The sequence below is a fragment of the Bos indicus x Bos taurus genome, chromosome 18 (genome assembly GCF_003369695.1).
Source record: "Bos indicus x Bos taurus breed Angus x Brahman F1 hybrid chromosome 18, Bos_hybrid_MaternalHap_v2.0, whole genome shotgun sequence".
Taxonomy (NCBI): domain Eukaryota; kingdom Metazoa; phylum Chordata; class Mammalia; order Artiodactyla; family Bovidae; genus Bos; species Bos indicus x Bos taurus.
The window spans coordinates 326,816-350,071 of record NC_040093.1 but is presented as its reverse complement, the minus strand read 5'-3'; the positions used below and the strand labels follow the sequence as shown (position 1 = coordinate 350,071).

Genomic DNA, 23,256 nt, shown 5'->3' with positions numbered 1-23,256 from the left:
TTAGGAATTTGATTTTTATTACCAAATATCTACTATAAAAACAGTGAAGAAAATTTTTAAAAACACATTAAGGGGAAAAAAAAAATCACTGCAGAGGCAGCGTAACACAGTGGTTATAAACATGAACTCTGGAGTCAATCTCTCTACTCCTAACTAGTTGTGTGTCCTTAGGTAGGTTTCTTATGATCTGTGCCTCAGTTTCCCCACTTGTAAAATTGAGATAATAATAGTTCCTATCTTATAGAATTAAGGGGACTGAATAAGTTAATATCTGAAAAGCATTTAAAAAAAAGTCTAGTACACAGTAAGTGCTGTATGTGTTTGTAAAACTTAAAATCTTATTAGGTTAATTTACCCATGAGTATTTCCAGTCCTTATGCAAATACACTATTCAGATGTTCTAGTGGATATGTACATACAGTTTCGTGTCCTTTTTATTCCTTTATGTTATGCGTTCTGACTCAGTGTCCATAATTATAACTTATGTGATTGCCTAGAACAGATTACAAACTAATTGTCCAACTGCAGTCATAAGTAAACCATGGACACTGACACACTGGGTTAGGAACTATCACCTTGTGTTCCAAGAACATCAGTCTCATACTTCTGCACAGTAACCTTTCCATCATTAGTAATCTCATTTACTACTCTTTCCTAAGGCTAATCTTGATCAACAGTAAATATCCCACTCAATACTATTCTTTTCTTAAATTCAGGTTTAGTATTCCATATTCTATTCTTAAAGGGCACCCAGACCCTCCTCTTACAATAGCACAATCTGTGTTTCCATAATGATGCACAAATGTTATTGTAAGGCTTCCATTCAGTACTCCAGCTGGATGCAAAACAGTGTATTTCCAGTTGAAAATACTTTTCTAGGATAAAGTTTTTTCCATAACAATGCACTCTGAGCCACAAACAGTAGAGATCTCACTAATAGCCGTTTCATTCCCTATGTTCATGTTGCTCAAGTAGGATTCCTGGTGAACCATGAGGGGAGTCTCGAGTTCTCTTCATTGTACTTATTTGATTTTAAGCAAGGGCTACATAACTGTGGAAGGCTTTTACTTATTCTTTTCATTCACAGGTTTCTTCTACAAAGATAATTTCTACTGATTAATAGGGGGAGAAGTCTTACTAAACTCTTATTAAAATTTCCCTGCTTGATTATACTTATAGGGTTTTTTCAGTGTGTTATCAAGTGTACAATAAAATAAAAACCTCATCAATTCAATTCACAGAGTTTCTCTTCACTATGAATTCTCTGGTGTTGGAGGAGGGCTGAGTGACCAGTAAAGGCTTTTCCGCAGTTGTTGCATATAAAGCGTTTCTCTCCACTATGCATTCTCTGATGAATAATAAGAGAAGAATTCTTACAGAAAGCTTTCTCACAATGATTACATTTGTAGGGTTTTTCTCCAGTATGGTTTCTCAGATGTACAATAAGGGAAGAACTCTCATTAAATGCTTTTCCACACTCGTTACATCTGTATGGTTTCTCTCCAGTATGAGTTCTCCGGTGAGCAATAAGATGAGAGCTACAGTTAAAGGATCTTTCACATTGATTACATTTGTAGGGTTTCTCACCAGTGTGGATTCTCCGATGAGCAACAAGGTGACAGCTCTGGCTGAAGGATTTTCCACATTTATTGCATTCATAGGGCTTTTCTCCAGTATGAGTTCTTTGATGTCTAACAAGGTGAGCCATTTGGCTACAGGATTTTCCACATTTATTGCATTCATAGGGCTTAATCCCAGAATGAATTATTTCATGTTTAGTTAGGGCTGAACGTTCTCTGAATGCTTTGCCACATTCCTGACAGTTATAGGGTTTCTCTCCCGTATGAGTTCTCTGATGGGCAATAAGGTGGGAGCTCCAGCTGAAGGATTTTCCACATTCAGTACATTTATATGGTTTTGCTCCCGAGTGAGTTCTTTCATGTTTACTAAGGGCTGAGTAATCCCTAAAAGCTTTTTCACATTCATCACATTTAAAGGGCTTCTCTCCAGTATGCATTCTCATATGGGCAATCAGATGGGAGCTCCAGCTGAAAGATTTCCCACATTCAGTACATTCGAAAGGTTTCTCTCCAGTATGAGTTCTCTGATGCCCAATAAGATGGGAGTTCCAGTTGAAAGACTTCCCACATTCATTACATACATAAGGTTTCTCTCCTGTATGAATTCTCTTATGTACAATAAGATGAGAATTCCAGCTGAAGGCTTTTCCACATTTATTACATTCATAAGGTTTTATTCCAGTGTGAGTCCGTTCATGTTTAGTAAGGGCTGAACGATTCCTAAAAACCTTTCCACATTTATCACATTCATAGGGTTTATCTCCAGTATGAGTTTTCTTATGTTGGATAAGGTAAGAACTCCAGATGAAAGATGTTCCACATTCATTATATTCATAAGGCTTCTCTGTAGCGTAAGTGCTTGTATGTTGTGTAAGGAAGGAGTCATACCCAAAGACTTTCTCCCATTCGTTGTATTTATATGCTTTCTCTACAGTACCAATTTTTTGATGTTCCATAAAGGATGAAAAGTAAAAGATGTTTTCATATTCTTTGTAATCATACTGGTTTCCTCCAATATGAATTCCCGGATCATTAAATGATGGGCTCTGGTTAAAGATTTGATGGCATTCCTTATATTCATAGAGTTTTTCTCCTGTATGCATTCCCATATGATCACCAAAATGCAGTATATGATTGAAAGATTTAACAGTATCAGTACATTTTAAAAGATTATCTCCAGTTTGTACCCTTGCAGGGTGAACAGGCTGCATGGACTGGTAGAAGGCTTTGTCATACTCATTATTTTCACAGGTAATCTTATCAGTATACATTATGGCTGAGTTACATCTCCAACTTTCAGCATTTACATCAGGCTTATAGAAATGTTCTACTTGAGAAACTTTCTGAGATGGAACAATGTTTAAGCTCTGGCTACACCCTGCTCCAAGTTCACAGAACTCAGAGCCTCTTTGAGATAGTATCTGCTTTTGCATGAAGACCATCTGCCTCATAGCTGTACTCTGGTTCACGTGATACATTTCTAACTGGTCTTTACATCCCAAAACTTCTAACCTGGAGAACCAAGGATCATCCCATATGTATCTCTCCAACTTCATGCTATGGGACTGTTCCTCCTCAAGTATGCTCTGTGTTGGGATCAATGCTTTGCTTTCAAGATTTTTCATCCATTCTGAAATAAATAGAAAAAGTCCATGAGAGTATAGAGAAACAAATTCTAAGAGTAGGGTGGACAAGGTAAGATTTATTGTCCATGTTATTGAAAAGGCAACTGTGAACTTGTTTCCAAATAGACTGGTAACCCAGAGAAACATCATAACAAGAAAGAGGAAGATAGTAAAGAGTGAGCGTAAGTAGTTAAGTAGAAAACAAAACGCGTAATGAATATGAATAAACCCATTGAGGAACGTTCCCCGTGTAAAGGAGGACCAGAATAAGTGACTACACAACGTGTAATGGATATGAATAAACCCATTGAGGAACACTTCCCCGTGTAAAGGAGGACCAGAATAAGTGACTACAAAACGCGTAATGAATATGAATAAACCCATTGAGGAACGTTCCCCGTGTAAAGGACGACCAGAACAAGTGACTACTGAAAACCTGCACTTGGTTTCCTCTGGACTTGGCGCCACACACCTTACCCTCTGCTGATGCTGCTCTGTATTATTTCACTGTAACAATCCACTACCCTGAGTTTAATGCCTTCTGAGTCCAGTGTGTACTTCCAGAGAATTACTGAAGTTGGTGCAGAGGTGGGGGGGTGTCTGGAGGATCCTGACACATTCAATACTACTAAGGTGAAAAAATAACAACTGGTTAAGCAAAAGACATATGAACAAGCAGCCCCTCAGCAACTAATATTTAAATTATTAAAGCATGTCAATTAATTTCTATGTTATAATGTCCTATTGCTCTCCTATTTTGACACCTACCAAAAAAAGGAGGGGTGTTAAGTGAAAGTATCACCAACAAGGCGTCAAGCCTTATTTCCTATTCCACAGAGTTCACTCAGTAACACAAAACCATCTGCCCAAAGGGCAAAAATCACAAACTTTAAGGATACTCCTAAAGTTCTTTTAACACTGCAGAATAATTTGTAGAGTGATGGCAGAAGAGACAGACTTGAAAGACAGAATACTGCAATGAAAAAGGTACAGGAGTTACAGTCTGATAATCTGTATTTAATTACTGGCTCTGCCACTCTCCTTAGGTGAGTTTTCCAAAGATTAAATGAGATTGTAAAACCAACAAAATGTCTGGCAAATTCAATACGTGGAAGCCACCTATCATCACCCTGAGTTATCAGTCCTCCAGCAACGGAAGGGTGTTTCCTAGTTTCCTATTGCTGCTATAACAAATCACCCATCTCACAGTCTGAAAGTCAGAGGCTATAAACGGCTTTCACTGGGCTAAAATCAAAATAGCTTTCCTTCAGAAGCTCTAGGGGAGAATCCATACCCTTGCTTTTCCCAGCTTTAAAAAGCTGCCTGCATTCTTTGACTTGTAGTTCCTCTTTCTATCTTCAAAGTATATTATTCCTATCTCTACTTCTGTCAATCATATCGGTGTCTCTGATACTCAGTCTTCTAAGGATCTCATGATTACAATGGGTCCATCTGGACAATCCAAGATAATCTTTGCATCTCAAAAGATTCCTAGTTTAACTCACATCTGAAAAGCCACTTTTGCCACATAAAGCACCATATTCAGCTTTGGATGTGGACATTTTGTGGAGGGAGGAGGGTATCATTATTCAACATACCACAGTGTCTAAAAGCTACAGGAACCCAATATGGACCTAGACCCTGGTTTTCTTCAGGTTTTTATGCTTTCTTCACTATATACTATTTTCCCCTTTTACTACCCAAGTCCATTACAAGAGAGAGAGATTCTACTCTGCTAAAGAACTGGCATTTATTATCAATTTTAAGCTTCGCTCCTAGAAGTTAGAGAGTCCCTCTTTGTGCTCAGTTGTGTCCAATTTTTTGTGACCCCATGGACTACCAGGTTGCTCTGTACATGGGATTTCCCAGGCAAGTACACTGGGGTGGGTTGCACTTCCACCTCCAGGGGATCTTCCCGACCCAGGGATCAAATTTGCATCTCCTGCATTGGCAGGCAGGTTCTTTACCTGCTGAGCCACCAGGGAAGCCCCAGAAGTCTGGGAATGATCTTCAAATAGCTTTTGAATTTTCCCAGTAGAAAACTTTTTTAAATGGTAGCTGACCAAGTCACTGACCAAACAATTTCTGACCAGCTTTACAACCAGTATTTGTGGCCTGAGCATATCTTCCACCTGTAAATTATAATCTCTGTGATGAAAGGACAATCGAAACACTATACATCACTGTGACTGTGGGGCTGTAGATGCTAAGCAGGTGGGAGGCCAGAAAAGGAGATCAGCATGACAGAAGCCATCCAGGAAGGTTTCACCCACAAGAAACGACATGAGCTCAGCCTTCGAGCATGGCTCAAATACAGACTGCCAGAATGGCACAAGCAGAAGCAAGCTGTGATGAGCAAAGGCATCACACATCCTTAAGGATGCCAGCTGAGTAAACTCCAGGAATTAGGCAGGAAATAACAAGAGAAAAAGAAAATAGAGAAAATAGGAAGGTCTTGAAATTGAGTCCGTTATTTAAAAGGTAATCCAAGTCATTGTAGATTTACTGGCAGAGGCCTCTTAATGGAAGACTTCAGGGATGTAAATCTAGAAATACCACCTGAGAGGCTCATAACAAATAAAATTTACTCAGCAACTTGAGCTGGATGAGAAGAGAGATTCCTTCTTAGAAAGGAAAGAACAGGGAGTCAGGATGACCTTCCCATTTCCAGCTCCGGGGATTCACAGAAGGCTGAACAAGGAATACACATCAGGAAGACGGGGACACCAGCCAGAAGGGAAAGTGAGATTCCTGGTTCTATCAGTATCAAGGAGACAGCTGAGATGATCTGCAAGAAGGCAGAAGTGTAAAGCTGGAGCTGGTGGAACCACAGGGCTCAGGATGATTACTCAGAAAGGTCAGCACATAAAAGCTACCGGAAATTATGACGCCTTGGTACAGGCTTTCAGATCCAGATGGGGGCAACAGGTAAGACCCCACAAAAGCCCACTTCATTAGAGTGGACAGGAAGATGTCCACCTTTAGGACTCAAGAGAGAGCACAGTATATTGTTAAATTAAAAATAACAAAATACAGAACAATGTGTACTGTATTTCACCTTTGGAAAGGTGAAAAGTAACTATTGTGTCTATATGCTTAACCAAAGCTGTGCAGTGACCCAGAGAGAGTTTATTCAAGGAGAATAGTTAATTTTGATAGTAACAGATTTGTAGCATTTTAACTTACCCTAATCCCATCTCTGACTCCTCAACTCAGCAGTAGCCTTGGAAAATAACATCCCATATTTCTGGTGCTGGAGGAAACAGAACAAAGCTAGAGCTTTTTCAAAGCCTCACTCCCAAAGAATAGTCATTATCTGAGCTGTTTGGTGATTCCCAGAAAGATCCCACTTGAAAGACTTGTGGGAACTTGCACAGTGCTAAAAGCTTCCAGGAAGTAGGGATCTGTCAAACATTTCCAGGCCAAGTTTTAAGAAGTCTTTTTTTTTTTTTAATTACTGTCCGAGATGATGCAAAATAGTTGGGGCAAACGATATACTAACCAAAAAATGAAAGGAAAAGCTGAAGAGTGAGATATGCATAGGAGCTTTGAAAAGTTCTAACATATTCCTGGGAATCTAGAAGGCCACATATATATACACTGTAGTTAAATTTTCAAAAGTCAAAGAAAGCAACGAGAGAGAAGCAAGTCATCACACACAAGGGATCCTCAACAAGATTAACAGCTTATTTCTCATCAGAAACCAGGGAGGACAGAAAGAAGAAATGTGTCAACCACGAATCCTATACCTGGCAAAACTATCATTCAAAAATAGAGAAATCAAGACCTTCCCTGATAAAACAAAAGGTAAGAGTTTGCTAGTAAAGCTGCCCTATGAGAAATGCTAAAAGGAGTTCTTCAGACTGAAATGAAAAGACAATAACTCAAAATACAGACCACCAATAAAGGTAACTACTTGGGAAAATCCAAGACTGTATAACTGCATTTTTATTTGTTTCCTATCTGATTTAAAAGACAATTACATAAAATCCAAACTAAACTGCTGCAAATTAAGATGTTAATTATAATTCCCAGGACAACCACTAGTAAAATAACCAAAAATTTATAGTAAAAGGAAAGGGGTTACCTGTGTGTGTTTCTGTGTGTCTCTTTGGAGGATAAGAACAGTGTGAATAAGTATAAATGAAACTTCCTTTCACTTACCCATTTTATATAGCTTTGAGTTTTTAAATCATGTAGATACATTATCTGTATTAAACAATCACTTTTTGATACTTTTTTTTTTTTTTTTGGAAAGAAGAGTCTGTGACTACAAGGATACAAGTTTTGCAATAAAAAATTAAAAAGCAGGTAACTGAATGAGAAGTCTTTTTAGACAAAAGGGACAGCAGATAATATGAGAGGTAAGGAGGGAAACTGCAGGATACAAAAATTGCTACCTTGTTAAGAAGGTGGGCATTTTTGCTCTGAAAATAGTACAAGGGATGAAGCTTCTTGGAAGGAACTGTGATGCTTTCTGAGGAAGTGAACTCTTCATGGCCTCAGCCCTTTTCTCAAAAAGTAGGGCTTGGAGGAAGGTTCCTCACTCCCACCTGGGGCCTGCTCTCACCTGGACAAGTGCCTTGAAGAGGATATGCTGGTTCCATTGACCATGGCTCTTCTCCTTGCTCCAACAGGGAGATGACCTCAGGCTTGGTGATCTGATTCCCTACATGAAGAGGAAAAACATGGACTTGTGTAGTCATGTAACCCTCCTTCCCCTACTCTTTCCACGAGTGACTTCACTTCATACTTTATGATCAGTAGGGACTCCATCCTTGAACCTCAGGGCTCATGATCACCTCGGCCCTCCTGAGGCTCATGTAAGATGGTAAACAGGGAGCAGCAGAGGGTATTGCAAGGACAGCTTCATTTATTCAGCCAGCCAGCAGCTTACCTACAGAGAGCAGGTGCCCATAGGTCTCCAGCATCACGTCACGGTACAGGGTCCTCTGAACAAGGTCCAGCTGCCCCCACTCCTCTTGTGTGAAGTCCACAGCCACATCATTGAAGGTCACTGGTTCCTAAAAGACCAGACATGTTCCTCTTCAACCTGGAGATGCCTCTCCCTGCCCCCCATTCCATCTAGTGTTTTCTGGGGAGGGAGTAGGGCTGACAGCGTTGGGGAGGAGACAGAACATAGAGGAATTGCCCTGAATGTACTCAATATTCTGACTGATGTGGATAAGGTCTCACTGGGAGCCAGCCAGGGCCCTGCATTTGAAATGTACTCTTAGACAAGTGGATACCTGGGCTCACAGTAACCACAATAAAAATGAGCAGCTCTCTCCCAAGTCTTGCTCAGTCCTAGTAATACTGGGTAGTGTCTGGACAGTTCTCCCTGCTTTTCCAGAGCTGCAGACACTTAGTGAGACCAAGACTAAGACCAGGACCAGGATGGACGCAGAGCATGAGCCCTGGTCACAGAGCACAGAGCCTGGGGCTGACATCTGCTCCACAAGTGGGTCCAGGACCTGGAAGGGCTCTCTAAACATTCAGAGGCTGCCTTCCTGGGCACAGAGAGAAGTTTCCACTCCCAGACTGTTTCTGAGGACAGCCTCCCAAGCACTGGAGGTGGGGTGGGCCAGGACTGAGCAGAGCTGTCCAAGCCAAGGAGAACCACTAACAGTTGCTATCAAAGCACTTTGAGTTCTAAAAAGTTCAAACTGACGTTTTTAAGAAAAACAACCAGGAATACCCACTAGAAAAATTAAAGGATGTCTGATGTTTGCAACAAATGCATCCTGCACAGTCCTTTGAAGCCATCAAAGTGAGTCTCAGGTATCTGGGCACTTCCAGCGTGGGGCAGGAGCATGTCTTCCCTCATGAGGGCAGTGGGGAGTGAGCTGTGTGTTGTGGGACGTGTGCTACAAACCCCACAGCCCCTGCTCCTTTTGAGGCCTCTCTCTTGGCCTGTCTATCCACTATGGTCCTCTCCTCCAGGTCAGCACAGAATTCCCTCAAGACAAATACACTGAATGGACACGTGTGCGGTGTGCTTCCCCTCATAGCATCTGGTGAACCTCTACAAAGCCTATTAAACACTTCTCTTCCAACCACATACGGCCGCCTTCCTTCCATCCCTGTGGGTCATGGCTCATAAACCAAGCCTGTCATCTCTGATGAGGGCCAGCTCTCATGCTGGGTCTTCAGTATAGATTTCTCTACTGGTCTGAACTGCTCCCCTCACCCCTTTCACACAACTGGCTTGAAACACAGAATTGCTTCTGCTCCAGTGATTCTCTTACTTCAAAAAACATTTACAACTGCTGATCACAACCTCCTATGGTGAAACCCTCCCAAAACTCGGACTCCTCAATGACAATGGGTTTTCCTCTTGAAGACCTGCCCAGGCCTCAGTTTTCTTAATGGCAGCTGCCTCTACATTTTTGGGTAATGTAAACATTTTTACTTAAATGTGACATTCAGGTAGAGAAGTGCACAAAACCTAAGTGTGCACAAAGCATAAACTCACTGCACTTCCAGAGTGATACACTCAGGGGTGTTAGGGAAATTTTTAAAAAATAGTCTTGTTTAGGCTTCAGAGACAAAGCAGTACAGGTCTCTGACCTTGCTTCTAACCTGTGTGGACAGTGCCCTGACTGGGAGTAACTGCGTGCTGAGTGCAAGACTTGCAACACCTTAGATAAAATGAGGGAGGAATCTTGAGGTCCTTGCGCCCCTAAAGGGGGCCTGGCCAACCAAGCTCCAACCAAACCCCAAGCCCCAGCAACATTCCAAGTTTTACAAGACAAAACAAACAGCATGAACATGAAACAAGGCTTGCAGTTCGGTCACATATCGATGATGATCTCAGTTTGCCTCCGTCCTGGGATTATAAGCAGGAACCTGAACTGCAATCTCTGAAGTCTCACCCACAGAGTGGATGCGCTGCCTGGAACCTTTTCCCAGTTGGGACTCCGGATGTGCTGTGACTTGTGACTTCCCAGCACTGTTTAAGTCTGGATGTTGGTCAAAACCCAATTTAGTGATGTATCCTCCACTCTATTTCTCTTTTAATGTTAGTATATTGAAAGTAAGATAATTCTCTGACAAATATCTGTTTTACTTATTTGTATATAGCGAGTGGCTTATTTTGTTAACAAATCCTTTGAATCTGACATGAAAGTGAAAGCTTTCGCCAAAACAGGGGGCCCAGGCAGGAGGCCATGCTTCCTGCCCAGGGTGCTCTTAGGATGCTATCTCCCTGGAAGGTGGCGCCTACTTACATGGCGTCAAAGTTCAACAGTTAACAATATCCAAGCCCACACCCTGGCAGCAGTCAAGCAGGTGGAATGAGCCACAAGTTCATCTCCCACTCCTTCAAAGACCCCAGCAGATCCCCACACAAATACTTAGAAAGTAACAACCACCTTTAACAGAGACAGAAGGAAGAAAATCACTAGAAAGAATTCGCAACCCCTAATAAAACAGTGGACCCTGGCACTCTGGGAATGATCAGTGATGACTGCCAAACTACAGGTGAAAAGCAGACGTGGAAATTTACGATGGAGGGATCAGGCCGGCTGCACCTGCACCCACTAATCCATCACGTCGTCTGGAAATGGGGCAACAGACGACTTGTGCCACTGATGCAACACAGGAGGGGCTCGGCACCACCTGTCAAGGACTCTTGCCCAAAATACAAGGCCTGTAACTGCTCTAGCCTCTAGCTCAATTATCCATCTACAGGAGACAGCAGGATGAAGGCACTCATCTGAGGACATCACAAGGGCAAAATTAGGCAAACCAATAAGGCAGGCGACCTGGTTTCATCAGCATATGAAATACATGCAATGTGCCATCCCTGCTTGGATCCTGATCTGAGTAAACCAACTGCAAAAGATATCTTGGGGACAAGTGGGGGAAAGTGAATGCAGGCTTGGTACTAAGTAATAAGTTACTGTTAATTTTGTTGGGTGTGATAAAGGTATTGTGTTCATTTCCTAAAAGGTGGGTATGTCTCAGATACAAACATGGGTGAAACAATGTAATATCTGAGCTTTGCTATAAAATACATTTTTTCCTAACACTCAACTTTTAAAAAAAAACTTATTTTTTTAAATTTTTATTGACATATAGTTGATTTCCAATGTTGTTTATAACTGTTGTACAGCAAATTGATTTGGTTATACATACATATACATTTAAAAAAAGCACTCTTTTCCATTATGGCCTATCATAGGATCTATATTTTTTTAAGGTATCCAAATAGATGCAAAGGCAGAAAGCTGAAAGGTGACATTTGCTAAGGCTGATGAATGTGGCTGTCTGTGGTCAGCTGAATAATGGTCCTGCCAAAGACGTCCACATCCTAATGACCGTTACCTCAACATGACGAAAGATGTCACAGTTACAGAGATGTGATTACATTAAGGATGCCGAGATGGGGAGATTATCTTGGATTATCCAGGTGGGCTCAATGTAATCACAATGGTGCTTACAAGTGAAGGAGGCAAGAGGGTCTGCATCAGAGAAAATGAGACAATGGAAGCAGAGTTCAGAGTGATGCACAATGGAGGAAAGGCCCACGAGCCAAGAAATGCAGATGCCTCCAGAACTGAGTAAAAGCAAGGGAGCCAATTCTCCCCTGAGCCTCCAGGAAGATAAGAGCCCTGTAGTCCCATTCTAGACTTAGAACTCCAGAACAAGAGAATAAATTCATGTTGCTCTAAGTCATTGTTTGTGGTAATCTGTTATAGCACCACAGGAAACTAACAGGTTTAAAAATAGGTGATTTTAAAATATTTATTTTATTTAATATTTAATATTTTAAATTAATAAATATTTAATATTTATTTTTATTTGATTGTGCCAGGTCTTAGTTGCAGCATGTGGGATCTAGTTCCCTGACCAGGGATTGAACCTGGGACCCCAGCATTGGGAGCACAGTCTCAGTCACTGGACCAACTAACCAAAGTCCCCAAAAGCACCTAGTTTTAAAGAAAAGCCAGTGGTGCTCGCTTCGGCAGCACATATACTAAAATTGGAACAATAGAGAAGATTAGCATGGCCCCTATGTAAGGATGACACGCAAATTCGTGAAGCATTCCATATTTTAAAAAAAAGAAAAGCCAGTGAAGAAAAGAAGCCATTAGCATGTGGTAGTCCACACATTCCTGTAAGATCGGGAGCAGGAGTGTGGCTGACCAATGAAACACCAGAGACCTACTCTGCACGTGAGAAGGGGCTGCAGTGGAAGCGGCACCCCAGGAGAGGCTCCGGGCTCTGGGTTTAAATGCCACTGAAGTCAGGAGTGAAAATCAGGCTTAAAGGCCTGTACTCAGGTCACCTTTGCCAGTTGCCCCTCCCCCCTGCCAGCCACTCTATCTGATGGGAAAGCGTGTCAGAGGTTCTCAGGTTGCCCAGGTGAGTGACCGCTCTGGAGTTGAGACCCCCTTCAGCCCAAAACAGGCAGAGAGGAGGGGGTCTGTGGATGACCTGACAGTCAGCTGTATACCCAGGAAACTGCAGGCAGAACTGACCTGGTGATCGTGGCCCACCCAGGTCCATGCAGTTTAGAATGAGACTTGTCAGGAGAGACAGAAGACAGACAAGGAGGCAGTGAGGTCAAGAACCAAAGCTGCTCAGCTGCACAGTCACACAGTTCTCTGGTAAACACAAACAGATCGGAGGGCCCCTGGACACAGGAGAAACATCTGCACAGGTGGAGACTGAATTTAGCAGCCAAGGGGACAGAGAATCCAGGCTGTAGTCACATAGAACTTTCAATGATCTGAAATTCTAATCCCCAGATTGGAAAGTTTCAGTATAAAACAGGACAGGATGATACAAGAGGCTTGGAGTACAAGAATCTACAGAATACGAAGAGACAGAAAACACAGCAATCAGGTCAGGAGGTCATATAAATAACCTCAGGAAAGCAATATAAAGGAGGACAGGAAGGGATTTTGTTTTAAAATCAAGGACTTCTTTACATAAAATGCTAGCCATAAGCAAAAACAGATACATCTGACAAAAATATACCAAAAAACATTCCCCTGATAAAAGACACCATAAAGTTAAAGAGGAGAGTGAAAAAGTTGGCTTAAAACTCAACATTCAGAAAACAAAGATCATGGCATACAGTCCCATCACTTCATGGCAAATAGATGGGGAAACAGTGGAAACAGTGACAGACTTTATTTTGGGGGGTTCCAAAATCATTGCAGATGGTGATTGCAGCCATGAAACTAAAAGACGCTTACTCCTTGGAAGGAAAGTTATGACCAACCTAGACAGCATATTGAAAAGCAGAGCCATTACTTTGTCAACAAAGTTCCGTCTAGTCAAGGCTATGGTTTTTCCAGTAGTCATGTATGGATGTGAGAGTTGGACTATAAAGAAAGCTGAGCGCCGAAGAATTGATGCTTTTGAACTGTGGTGTTGGAGAAGACTCTTGAGAGTCCCTTGGACTGCAAGGAGATCCAACCAGTCCGTCCTAAAGGAGATCAGTCCTGGGTGTTCATTGGAAGGACTGATGTTGAAGCTGAATCACCAATACTTTGGCCACCTGATGCGAAGAGCTGACTCATTTGAAAAGACCCTGATACTGGGAAAGGTTGAAGGCAGGAGGAGAAGGGGACAACAGAGGATGAAATGGTTAGATGGCATCACTGACTCAATGGACATAAGTTTGGGTAAACTCTGGGAGTTGGTGACAGACAGGGAGGCCTGGCGTGCTGCAGTCCATGGGGTCGCAAAGAGCTGGACACGACTGAGCAACTGAACTGAACTGAAAGTTAAGACAAGCTACAGACTGGGAGAAGATAATCCATATACAGCAAGGATTGAGGATCCAGAAAGCATGAAATGCTTATATATCAACAGAATCTACAGAAATCTAGACATGGGAGTGAGACAGAGAGAGAAAGCCATACAGATGACCAGCAACTACATGCAAAGATATTCAACCCCACAATCAAGGACATGCAAATTAAAGTAATACACTTCCTTGGTTTCAAGGTAAGCAAAAATTAAAAGACCCAATATTAATACTGTCAAGTAGCAGCAAAGATGGAAACAGACACCTTCCCTCAGAGTGGGGAGACTGAGAAGGGGCTTTGCTCTTTCAGAGCCATGTGGCAGCACAGGTCATACTGACAACACATATGCCTAAAACTTAGCAAAATTCTGCTTCCAGGAGTATGCCTAGATAAACTTACATGTGCATACAAGTAAAACTGTAATGTCCACACAGCTTTGTTTGAAATAGGAAAAATGGTAGAGGGAGGGAGGACTTATAAGCCTATCCACAGAACAGATGAATATAGAGTGCATGTCTTTGATGGGGCAAAAAGAAATGCACCTGATCTTTACACTCACATGGAGGGACCTCAAAATTGACCTTGAAAGGTGTAAAGAAAACATGTATAAAGCCTTGTTAAAAAGTATACGATTATTTATTACCTTATATCTACAGTTTATTATCTACATGTATCATACTATCTACATAGTATGAAAATGGACTCGCTGTAAGTGGCTGTTCTCAGGAAGGGTGGGAGAAGAATGTAATTGGGGACTAAAAAAGAAAGCAAAGCAAATACAGCAAAACATTAACAATTGTTCATTTGGAGTGATGGGAGGGACCCTGTCTAGCTTATCACTTTTTATATTTTTCTATAGCTATAGAATTTGTCAAAAAAATCTAAATAAAACATATTTCCAGAGTTGAGAGATGTCATCAAAACTGAAGGATCCATGGTCTGCTAAATAGAAAGAAAAAAAGACCCCCAGCAGAACATGCCCCAACATCAGGGCCCACAATTCACGGAGGCCTTAGGGACACAAAGGAAAATGCAAAACTGAGGCTGGTGATGAAACAGAAGGAAGAGATGGCAGGAGACAGGCACCTAGCCTCACCAGCTGTGGAGAAGAGGTGGGGCTGGGAGAGGAGTGTCACTGTTATCTAATGCTCAGGAGCAAGGGGACAGGGCAGAGAAGGGCCCACCTCTAGGTAGGAGTGAGCCCTTCCAATTCTCAGGTAACCCTTACCTGAATTCCCATCTTCCAAATTATTATCTGCCATGATGAACTGCAAAGATATTTCACCCAAATTTTTGTAAACATTTTTGGACAGATGGCTTTGCATACATGTATAAGCGTTTATCGGAGAAGGCAATGGCACCCCACTCCAGGACTCTTGCCTGGAAAATCCCATGGAAGGAGGAGCCTGGTAGGCTGCAGTCCATGGGGTCGCTAAGAGTCGGACACGACTGAGCGACTTCACTTTCACGCATTGGAGAAGGAAATGGCAACCCACTCCAGTGTTCTTGCCTGGAGAATCCCAGGGACAGGGGAGCCTGGTGGGCTGCCGTCTATGGGGTCGCACAGAGTCGGACATGGCCAAAGTGACTTAGCAGCAGTAGCATAAGCGTTTATCTAGACATTCTAAGGCACTTTATGAAATTTGATACACTAGCCACACTCTAAACCATGGGAGGATGCAGGGCATGATGAGCTGGGTCTCAGCTGTTTGCCTGGCAGTATCTCATCTGATTGTTCCTGCATTACCTGAATTCTCTGACCACTGGCCCCTTCATGGAACCTAGAGAAATTCAGATGGACTCTTCGGCATCTTCAAAACTTCATGATTTATTACTGTTTTAGGGCAAGCTCTTCGCAGAGAAGGAAAATGTAACTAAAGTGTGTTCATCCTTGAGACAATCAATGATGGGGGCAGAGTATTCCATTAACTGACGTCTTATATGCAAGTTAATTGTGCAGAAAACTTTGGTGGATTGTTAAGGAGGGGTTTAAGAGTTTCCACATTTGGAGTGGCTGGCTGGGGTTTTTTAATGGGCTGGAATATTATTATTTTCCCTGTTCATCAGAATAATGGGATCTGGACTCCCACTAGCTAAAACTTCACTAACCAACATGTTTCTAAAATCAGACTATACCGATAACAAGGGATGACAGCCATTTGATGTTTTCACCAGGTGAATACTTTATTTCAATAAATATTTAATTTGGAGGGAACAACAGAGGTGGAATGGGCTCTTGTCTGTGTTTCTGAAAACCTCACTTAATACAAAACTCACATATTCAAGGCTTGAGTTTCCCAGAGGGAAAGATCCAAAGTGAGTGTAGAGAGAGGGCCAGGAGTATGTGCTCATAAATCACAACTCTTCAGACACTGGAGGGTGGTGTTATTTGAATTCTCCATTTTATTTTCTTGGCATTAACTCTAATAATTCTCAGAAACCCTCACAAATATTGCCAGCTAAGTGCAGCACAGTGGTTATTAGAACTTCATAGCATTTCACTGCAGCTAACTTCTATTCCCAAGCAACTGATCCAGGGCCCATCTTTCAACCTAGTCTAGCTTCACTACTGATTATGTTACAGAATCTAAAAATGACTGCACACTGTAACAGCAGCAAACATCAGTCACTCAACTTTTGATGCCAGACAACCACCACGCTGCATCACACGATTCAGGCCTTGCCTCCCAGAGACAGCAGCACTGCCATGTGGGGACAGCACACTTATGACAAACTCCACCAGTCAGCTTTTAAACTGTGGGAGGTTTTGTTCATTTTTTTTTTTAAGTTGGTGGGAGACACAAAGTTAGGCAAAGATGTTATTAACATTTTCATATCATAGTATCTCCCATTTGCTTGATTCATTATTGTGACTTAGGAATGAAAAACCTAAATATAGTAATGGAACTATTTTTGTCTTTCATAGTAGAAAATCATTAGGATACACCTAAATTCAAAGAATTAAAATAAAAATCTCTCATTTAAAAGTAACCCTTCTCTGGTGGCTGAGACAGTAAAGAATTTGTCTCTGCAATGCCAGAGACCTGGGTTTGATCCCTAGATTGGGAAAATCCCCTGGAGAAGGGAATGGCTAACCACTCCAGTATTATCTCCTGGAGAATTCCAGGGACAGAGGAGCCTGGCAGGCTACAGTCCATGGGGTTGCAAAGAGTTGGATACAATTGAGCGACCAACACACTTCTAAAAAACTGAAACAGTAAGTTAAAAATGGCTATTTCTGTGTCATGAGAAAGGAAAAAATTGATAAATGATAATCACATCGATAACCTGTCAAAACATGCTAAGTGACAGAAGCAGACACAAAAGGCCATATATTATATGGTTCCCTTTATATCAAATGTCCACGATGGGCAAACACAGAGAGAAGTAAATTAGTGGTTACCAGGAGCTGGGAGTTGGGAAAACAGGGAGTAACTACTAATATGTATAAGGTTTCTTTCTGGAGTGATGAAAATTCTAGATACTGGTGATGGCTGCAGTTCTGCAGCCAATATACTAAAAAATCCACAGAACTACATACTTTAAGAGGTTGAACTTTATGGTATGTGAATAATATTTTCACAAAACAGTTATAGAAAAGTTCTTAAGTGGCTGCCTCCAATAAGGAGGCTTGGCAAGAGGGGAGGAGGGGGATGACACCTCTCCAACATCAACTCTGCTGCTCTGTTTCTCTAGGGAGCCAATCTTGTACCCAAATAATCATAAAGTCCTCCTGCTTCACCTCCCTTATACATATCAGATCTTGCTTCCAGGTGCCGATCAGACTGAAGCCTGATTCGCCAGCCTGCTTTCCAGTCCCCTTCTCTTCACTCCCCTGCCAGGAACATCCTTCCAGCTACATATTAGACCCTGGTGCTTCTTGCTCCCAACACTTCTGCGGCTCCTTACTACAACCAGGATGGAGCTCCAACTCTGTGGCAGGCATTCAGGATACAGCAAGGTTTTTCCTGGCCTTCTTGGCCTAAAATCAAATTACGGTCAGCCTTCACCCAGATGCTGGCCATGCAGTGTGTCCCCATGGTGCTAGAGAAGGCAGGTTTCTCTCACCAGGCTATGCCCATCTGGCTGATGTGTCTCCTTCACCTCTTGGCTCAGGTGCATCCTATCTTCCAGGCAGCCTCCCTCTCCACAACAAAAGGACCCCAGCTGTGGCACATGGCCTCTATGCAGACTCTGTCCCACCTCCAAGGCATCCGTTGTGCTCAGCTCCTCCAGGGATCAGGGCCTTTCTAAGCACCTCAGGCCTGTGTCCTGAATCACATGTACAGCACCAGGCAGATGGTGAGGCCTCAGGAGCTGACTAAACCACCCTGGAAAGGGGGCTGCGAGCTCCTAAGGATGGGGGCTCACAATTGACCTTGTTCCCCTCCCTAAGCACAGAGCTCAGCAAATAGGACCAATGTGAGTCAGGCACTGAATACATGGGGAAGGTGGAAGGGAAAAGGGTGGGGACTGCTTGCCAAAAGGGACTGACCCTTATCTACCGAACAGCCCACAGCACAGCTGGGGCTCAAGGACTCTGAACAGGCTGGTTGACAGTGAGGCTCCAAGTCATGGAAAACTGAGTTCTCCCTACCTCTGCTCAAAAATCAATAAACTTCTGGCTGATTCCTTCTCTATCCAAACCTTAGCTGTGGTAAATTGAGGAGCCGTATCAACTGCGATGGTCAGGGACACCCTCAACACCTTAGGAAGAAGGCAACCCATCAGATAAAAGGAGAAGCCCCATCTCACCTGGGCCTGGGCTGTTGGGAGCCCTGGGGCCCTCCTCCTCTCCTCGGCGGTCTCCTCCATTTGCCAGGTAGAGTCCTGAGGGCACAGAGCTGGGGGAGGAAAGTCAAGTCACAGAGGCAGCTCTCTCTGCCAGAAGTGGCCCAGCTGAGTACTACTTCCAGACCCTGTCCCTCCCATTTGGGCAAGGGAAAAGATCCACTTCCTCACATTACAGATGAAGGCAGTGGGATCCAGAGAAGTTAAACAATAAATCTAAACACACGACCCATCCCCTGTTGTCCTGAGGCACTGTCGTAGCGAAAGTGCCTGTTCACAGCCTTTCTGGGTCTGAGCCCTAAATGGCTACACATGCATCCTGCTCTGGAAATTTCATCGCTAGATTCCTCAGTGATGTGTTCAGATCCTTCCCTGTTCCAGCTCTATCAAGAGACGGATCTGGACCAGACCCTCTCCTCTCTCCCCACCAGCTCTGATTTCCAGCAATGGCAGGTTACTGATGGGAGAGACCACCACATAGTAACCAATGTGTCTGATGAAGAAACAGGGTCTTGACTCACCCCAGGAGGCCCACGGGTCAACAGTCGTCATTCCCCAGGACTGGTCCATAAGGATACCTACACCAGAGGGTCAGGTTAGGACAAGGAAAGGAAAGGACTGTGACACTGATCCTAGTGACTATAGGCAACAAGATGGAAAAGGAGACCTATCTCACTAACGTGCACAACAAAATTCCATAAATAGAGCCCAAGGACGTATGGGGGAAAAAAACATAAGCTAGATTTATAGCAAAAATGCACAAGTGGGTCACTTTCAGGAAATTTATTGATATGATACAGCTACTGAACAATTAAGAACGTAACTCCTTAAGTGGCTGGAGAAGTATCTGATAAAATTGAACATCATTTAATTTTTAAGAAACATTACTGGTCTTTTGATGTCTGTAATGACAGATACATGAAATGTCACTTAAAAATAAAACACACTACTGACACCATTTAATGTTGTTCTTAAATTATAAACCAACGCTATACAGTGAAAAACAATAAAACAAGTAAAAAACATGAGGATGGTATAGAAATTTTGGTTGTAGATGACTGTCTTCCAAGAAATTCCACAAATCACCAGAAAAATCTCTTAGAACTAATGAGACTTCTCAGGAGAGAACTATAAAACACAGGAAAATTACATTATCTTTTATACAACCAATTAAAAAACAAAACAACCTCACTCAGTTCTAATTCTGTACCAAGATAAAGAGACCCCCTCCAATCCCAAAAACCCCTTAGCCCCTCTACAGCTCTGACCCCTAGCTACAGCAGGTCACCACTAGGGAAGCCCAGATGAAACAGGATTTGTACTCACCCCATGAACCCCATGGGTTGATGGCAGCCATCTTGCAGGATTAATCCACCAGAAGCTCGCCGAGGAGCAGTGGATTTGGGTGATTATTGAAAACCAACTGCAAAACCCACCTAATAACAAAAGTAGGAAAAGACAAAAAATGGTTTTTCTCAAAGACTGTGGGAATAAGAACACATCCACAAAAACAATAAAAGACTTCTACAGAGCACTGAAAGAAAACAATTTACAAGTCAAAAACAAATTCCTGAAGAAAAATGAAGAATGACTCGGGTTAGCTGAAAAAAGGGCATGGTCCAGGATGAGGGGGGAGAAATTTGTTTACAGTTCTCATGAGACGGGTACTGACAACGAAGAGGTAGCTTTTCTATTGATTTAACAAAAGTTGTTGTAAAACCTACCTACAATATTCATATGTAAGTAGTTGCCTAGAGCTGAGGGGAGGGAAGAACGGGCGAGTGGCAGCTTAATGGTTCAGGGTGGGTTTTTTTTTTTTTTTTTTTGCGGGGGGGAGGGGTGATGAAAATGTTCTGGAATTATATAGTGGTGATAACTGCAAAACGCTCTGAACGCACAAGAAAACCACGGACTTGTACGTTAAAATAGTTAATTTTAAGTTATGTAAATCTTAGGTAGGAAAAAAAAAAAATCTGTCTCTTGGTGCAGGGGCCAACAGAAAACCAGATTTGGAGGCCACACCAACCCAACCCCCTAAATTCTAGACTTTTATGCAAGTTCTGCGACCTCTCGGAGGGCACCAACGCCAACTGGCAGAGCTCTGCGAATTCCTGGGAGCGTGTATAAAGCACTGGAACGCCCAATGGGCACCGGGAGCACCTGGATCTGCGCCCGAACTCCAAGTTGGCACACTAAATATTCTGCACGCTTGTTTGCAACTTGACCAAGTCATCCGGTCACTGCACCTTTAAAGGAGGCCCGGGCTGTTCCCAGGTCACTTTTGACTTCCCTCTATGACAAATGAGAACGGGTTCTCACGAGAAACGCCCGTCGGGAAAGACAAGGTGGACTCCTAAGGACGGCCTCGGAGGCGTCCTCGCCACCTGCCTTCTGGCCTCTCACCCCAGACTTCCTCCGCACTCCCGCTGTGGGTGCGAGGCTCACAGCCCGTCCCGGTAACGGCGGACCTCACCTGGATCGCAGCCGCCGGCCTCCCACCCCTGCTGGCCGGTGACCCCTGCTCTCAGCGGGCAGCTAGACAAGCTCGCGCTCGCTTCGCCGAGGGCGTTCGGCTTTTGTTGCGGTCACATTCGTCCCGGCTCGGCCGTGAGCTTAGGGTTCCCGCCCGGGGGACAAAGGCCCGACGCGCGGGGCTCACCCGGGCCCTCCCAGTCGATCCAGCGCCTCCGCGAAGCCAGAGGCGGGCCAAGGGACCTGCCCTGGAGGCGAGCCAGGCGCAAGTGTAGGCGCCAGCTCTCCCCGCCCGTTCTCCCTATCCTCCGGGCCGGCGGCAGCGGCAACAGTAATAACCCCACCGCCCGGGCGACCGCTTCACTTCAGCCGCGGACAATGGCGGCCTCTCCCCCTGCCTCGACGGGGACGCGTCGCGTGGGCTACTGGGAGTGGTAGTTCCAGGGGCGCGCTTCCGGTTGGACCGGAAGCGCCTTCTTGGCCAAGTCCTGAAGCGGCACTTGTCACAAGTTCCGCCTCCTAGGGATTTACTGGGACAGCAGTGTCCGAGGCCTTGGCGAGGTGGGCTATACCGTTCTAGACGCGGACCGCGCCGGCAAGGGGGTGGGGAAGCTCGGTAAATCGCCGCCCGGCGAGCCTCAGTTTGCCTGTCCGTAAAATGGCAGCTCACAGTAGCCGCACTTTGTAGTAACTTCGTTGAAGTCTGTTGAAGCGCTTTTCTTTTCATTCAGTAGTTGAAGAGTTGTAAGGGAAGGGCTGTTATGTACCCTTTTCGGTCAAGGAACCTAATTTTGAGCTTCGGCTCACGTATGAAGCCCTACCCCTTGTTACGAATAGAATTTGAGTCTGCTGAACTAAGGCCTCCTTCCCAGGAAAGGAATTAGGAGGAACCCTTGCCCAGAGGATTCTGGCCCTCCTGGCCCCTACTCTTTCCTCCCCATTCGCCTCGCCTGTTAATTTGTCCACCCACGTTTCTATTGTTTAGTTGCAACAACAGTAAGATGGTCTGGAGAAGGAAATAGCAACCCACTCCAGTGTTCTTGCCTGGAGAATCCCACGACGGGAGCCTGGTGGGCTGCCATCCATGGGGTCACACAGAGTCGGACACGACTGAAGTGACTTAGCAGCAGTAGCAGCAAGATAGTCAGAGTGAGTGACGGGTTGGAGAGAGCCTGGGGGCATCAGAAAGGCTCTGCTGTGAGCCAGGGCATGGGTCTGAGCAGAGGAGCCACAGGCCCTGGCCTCATTAAAGGATCACTCACTCTGGCTTTTGTGAGGAGAATAGGCTCAAGAGGGTGAGGGAAGGACCGTGATGACTTTTGAACCAATGCAATAATCAAGGTGGATGGGGATCAGTGGTCAGATTGTGGACAGGTTAGTATTTTAAGGGTAGCGCCAACAGGCAGGGGGTTCAAGTTTGTGCATCATGGACTGCAGTCCAGCCCCTAATATGGAGAACAAGGCGTGGAGAAGGCCTCTCAACGCAGAGCTGTTTACGGAGGGTGAGTGGAGAATGTGTTACAGGTGTGTGATGAAACTGCTTCCCTTTTGTCCAGGCCCCCTCCTATTTTGGTTACGGGAGCTTGCTGGATGGTGCCCTGCTCTCTCTGAGTGATGGGGTGGCCAAGACTGGGCCACACAGCCGTTTTGGATGCCTCTGTTACAGAAGTCTGGGCTGTGTCTGAGCTGTTACTGAGGTTTCTGAATGGGAAAAGACCAGAGCGGTAGTAGAATCTATGCTCTCCGTGGACATGCTCCCTCTGAGAGATGTCCAAAATGTGATCACCCCCTGGCAAGTGAAGGGCTCCAGCTGGTTCCATTTCGTCATAGCCAGATGAAAATGAAAAGTAAAGGGAGGGTGAGTCAAGGACACCTTATTTGGAAAAAGTAGGGCATTTTATCGGAGAAGGCAATGGCACCCCACTCCAATACTCTTGCCTGGAAAATCCCATGGACGGAGGAGCCTGGTAGGCTGCAGTCCCTGGGGTCACTACGAGTTGGACGGACTTCACTTTCACTTTT

General features: G+C 44.0%; 1 protein-coding gene and 1 non-coding gene across 2 annotated transcripts; one reads left to right on the top strand and one right to left on the bottom strand.

The window, feature by feature from the left end:
• Positions 1-1,297: 1,297 nt before the first annotated feature.
• Positions 1,298-21,644, bottom strand: LOC113875874 (zinc finger protein 606-like). Its single transcript, XM_027514543.1, is given in 8 exon segments — positions 1,298-1,439; positions 1,442-3,210; positions 7,776-7,874; positions 8,103-8,229; positions 18,727-18,815; positions 19,284-19,340; positions 20,089-20,198; positions 21,236-21,644. Coding segments are annotated over 7 exon segments (2,214 nt in total). The 5' UTR covers positions 20,120-20,198; positions 21,236-21,644; the 3' UTR covers positions 1,298-1,397.
• Positions 12,162-12,266, top strand: LOC113876890. Its single transcript, XR_003506624.1, has one exon. It is a non-coding gene; the product is annotated as a U6 spliceosomal RNA (small nuclear RNA).
• Positions 21,645-23,256: the final 1,612 nt, after the last annotated feature.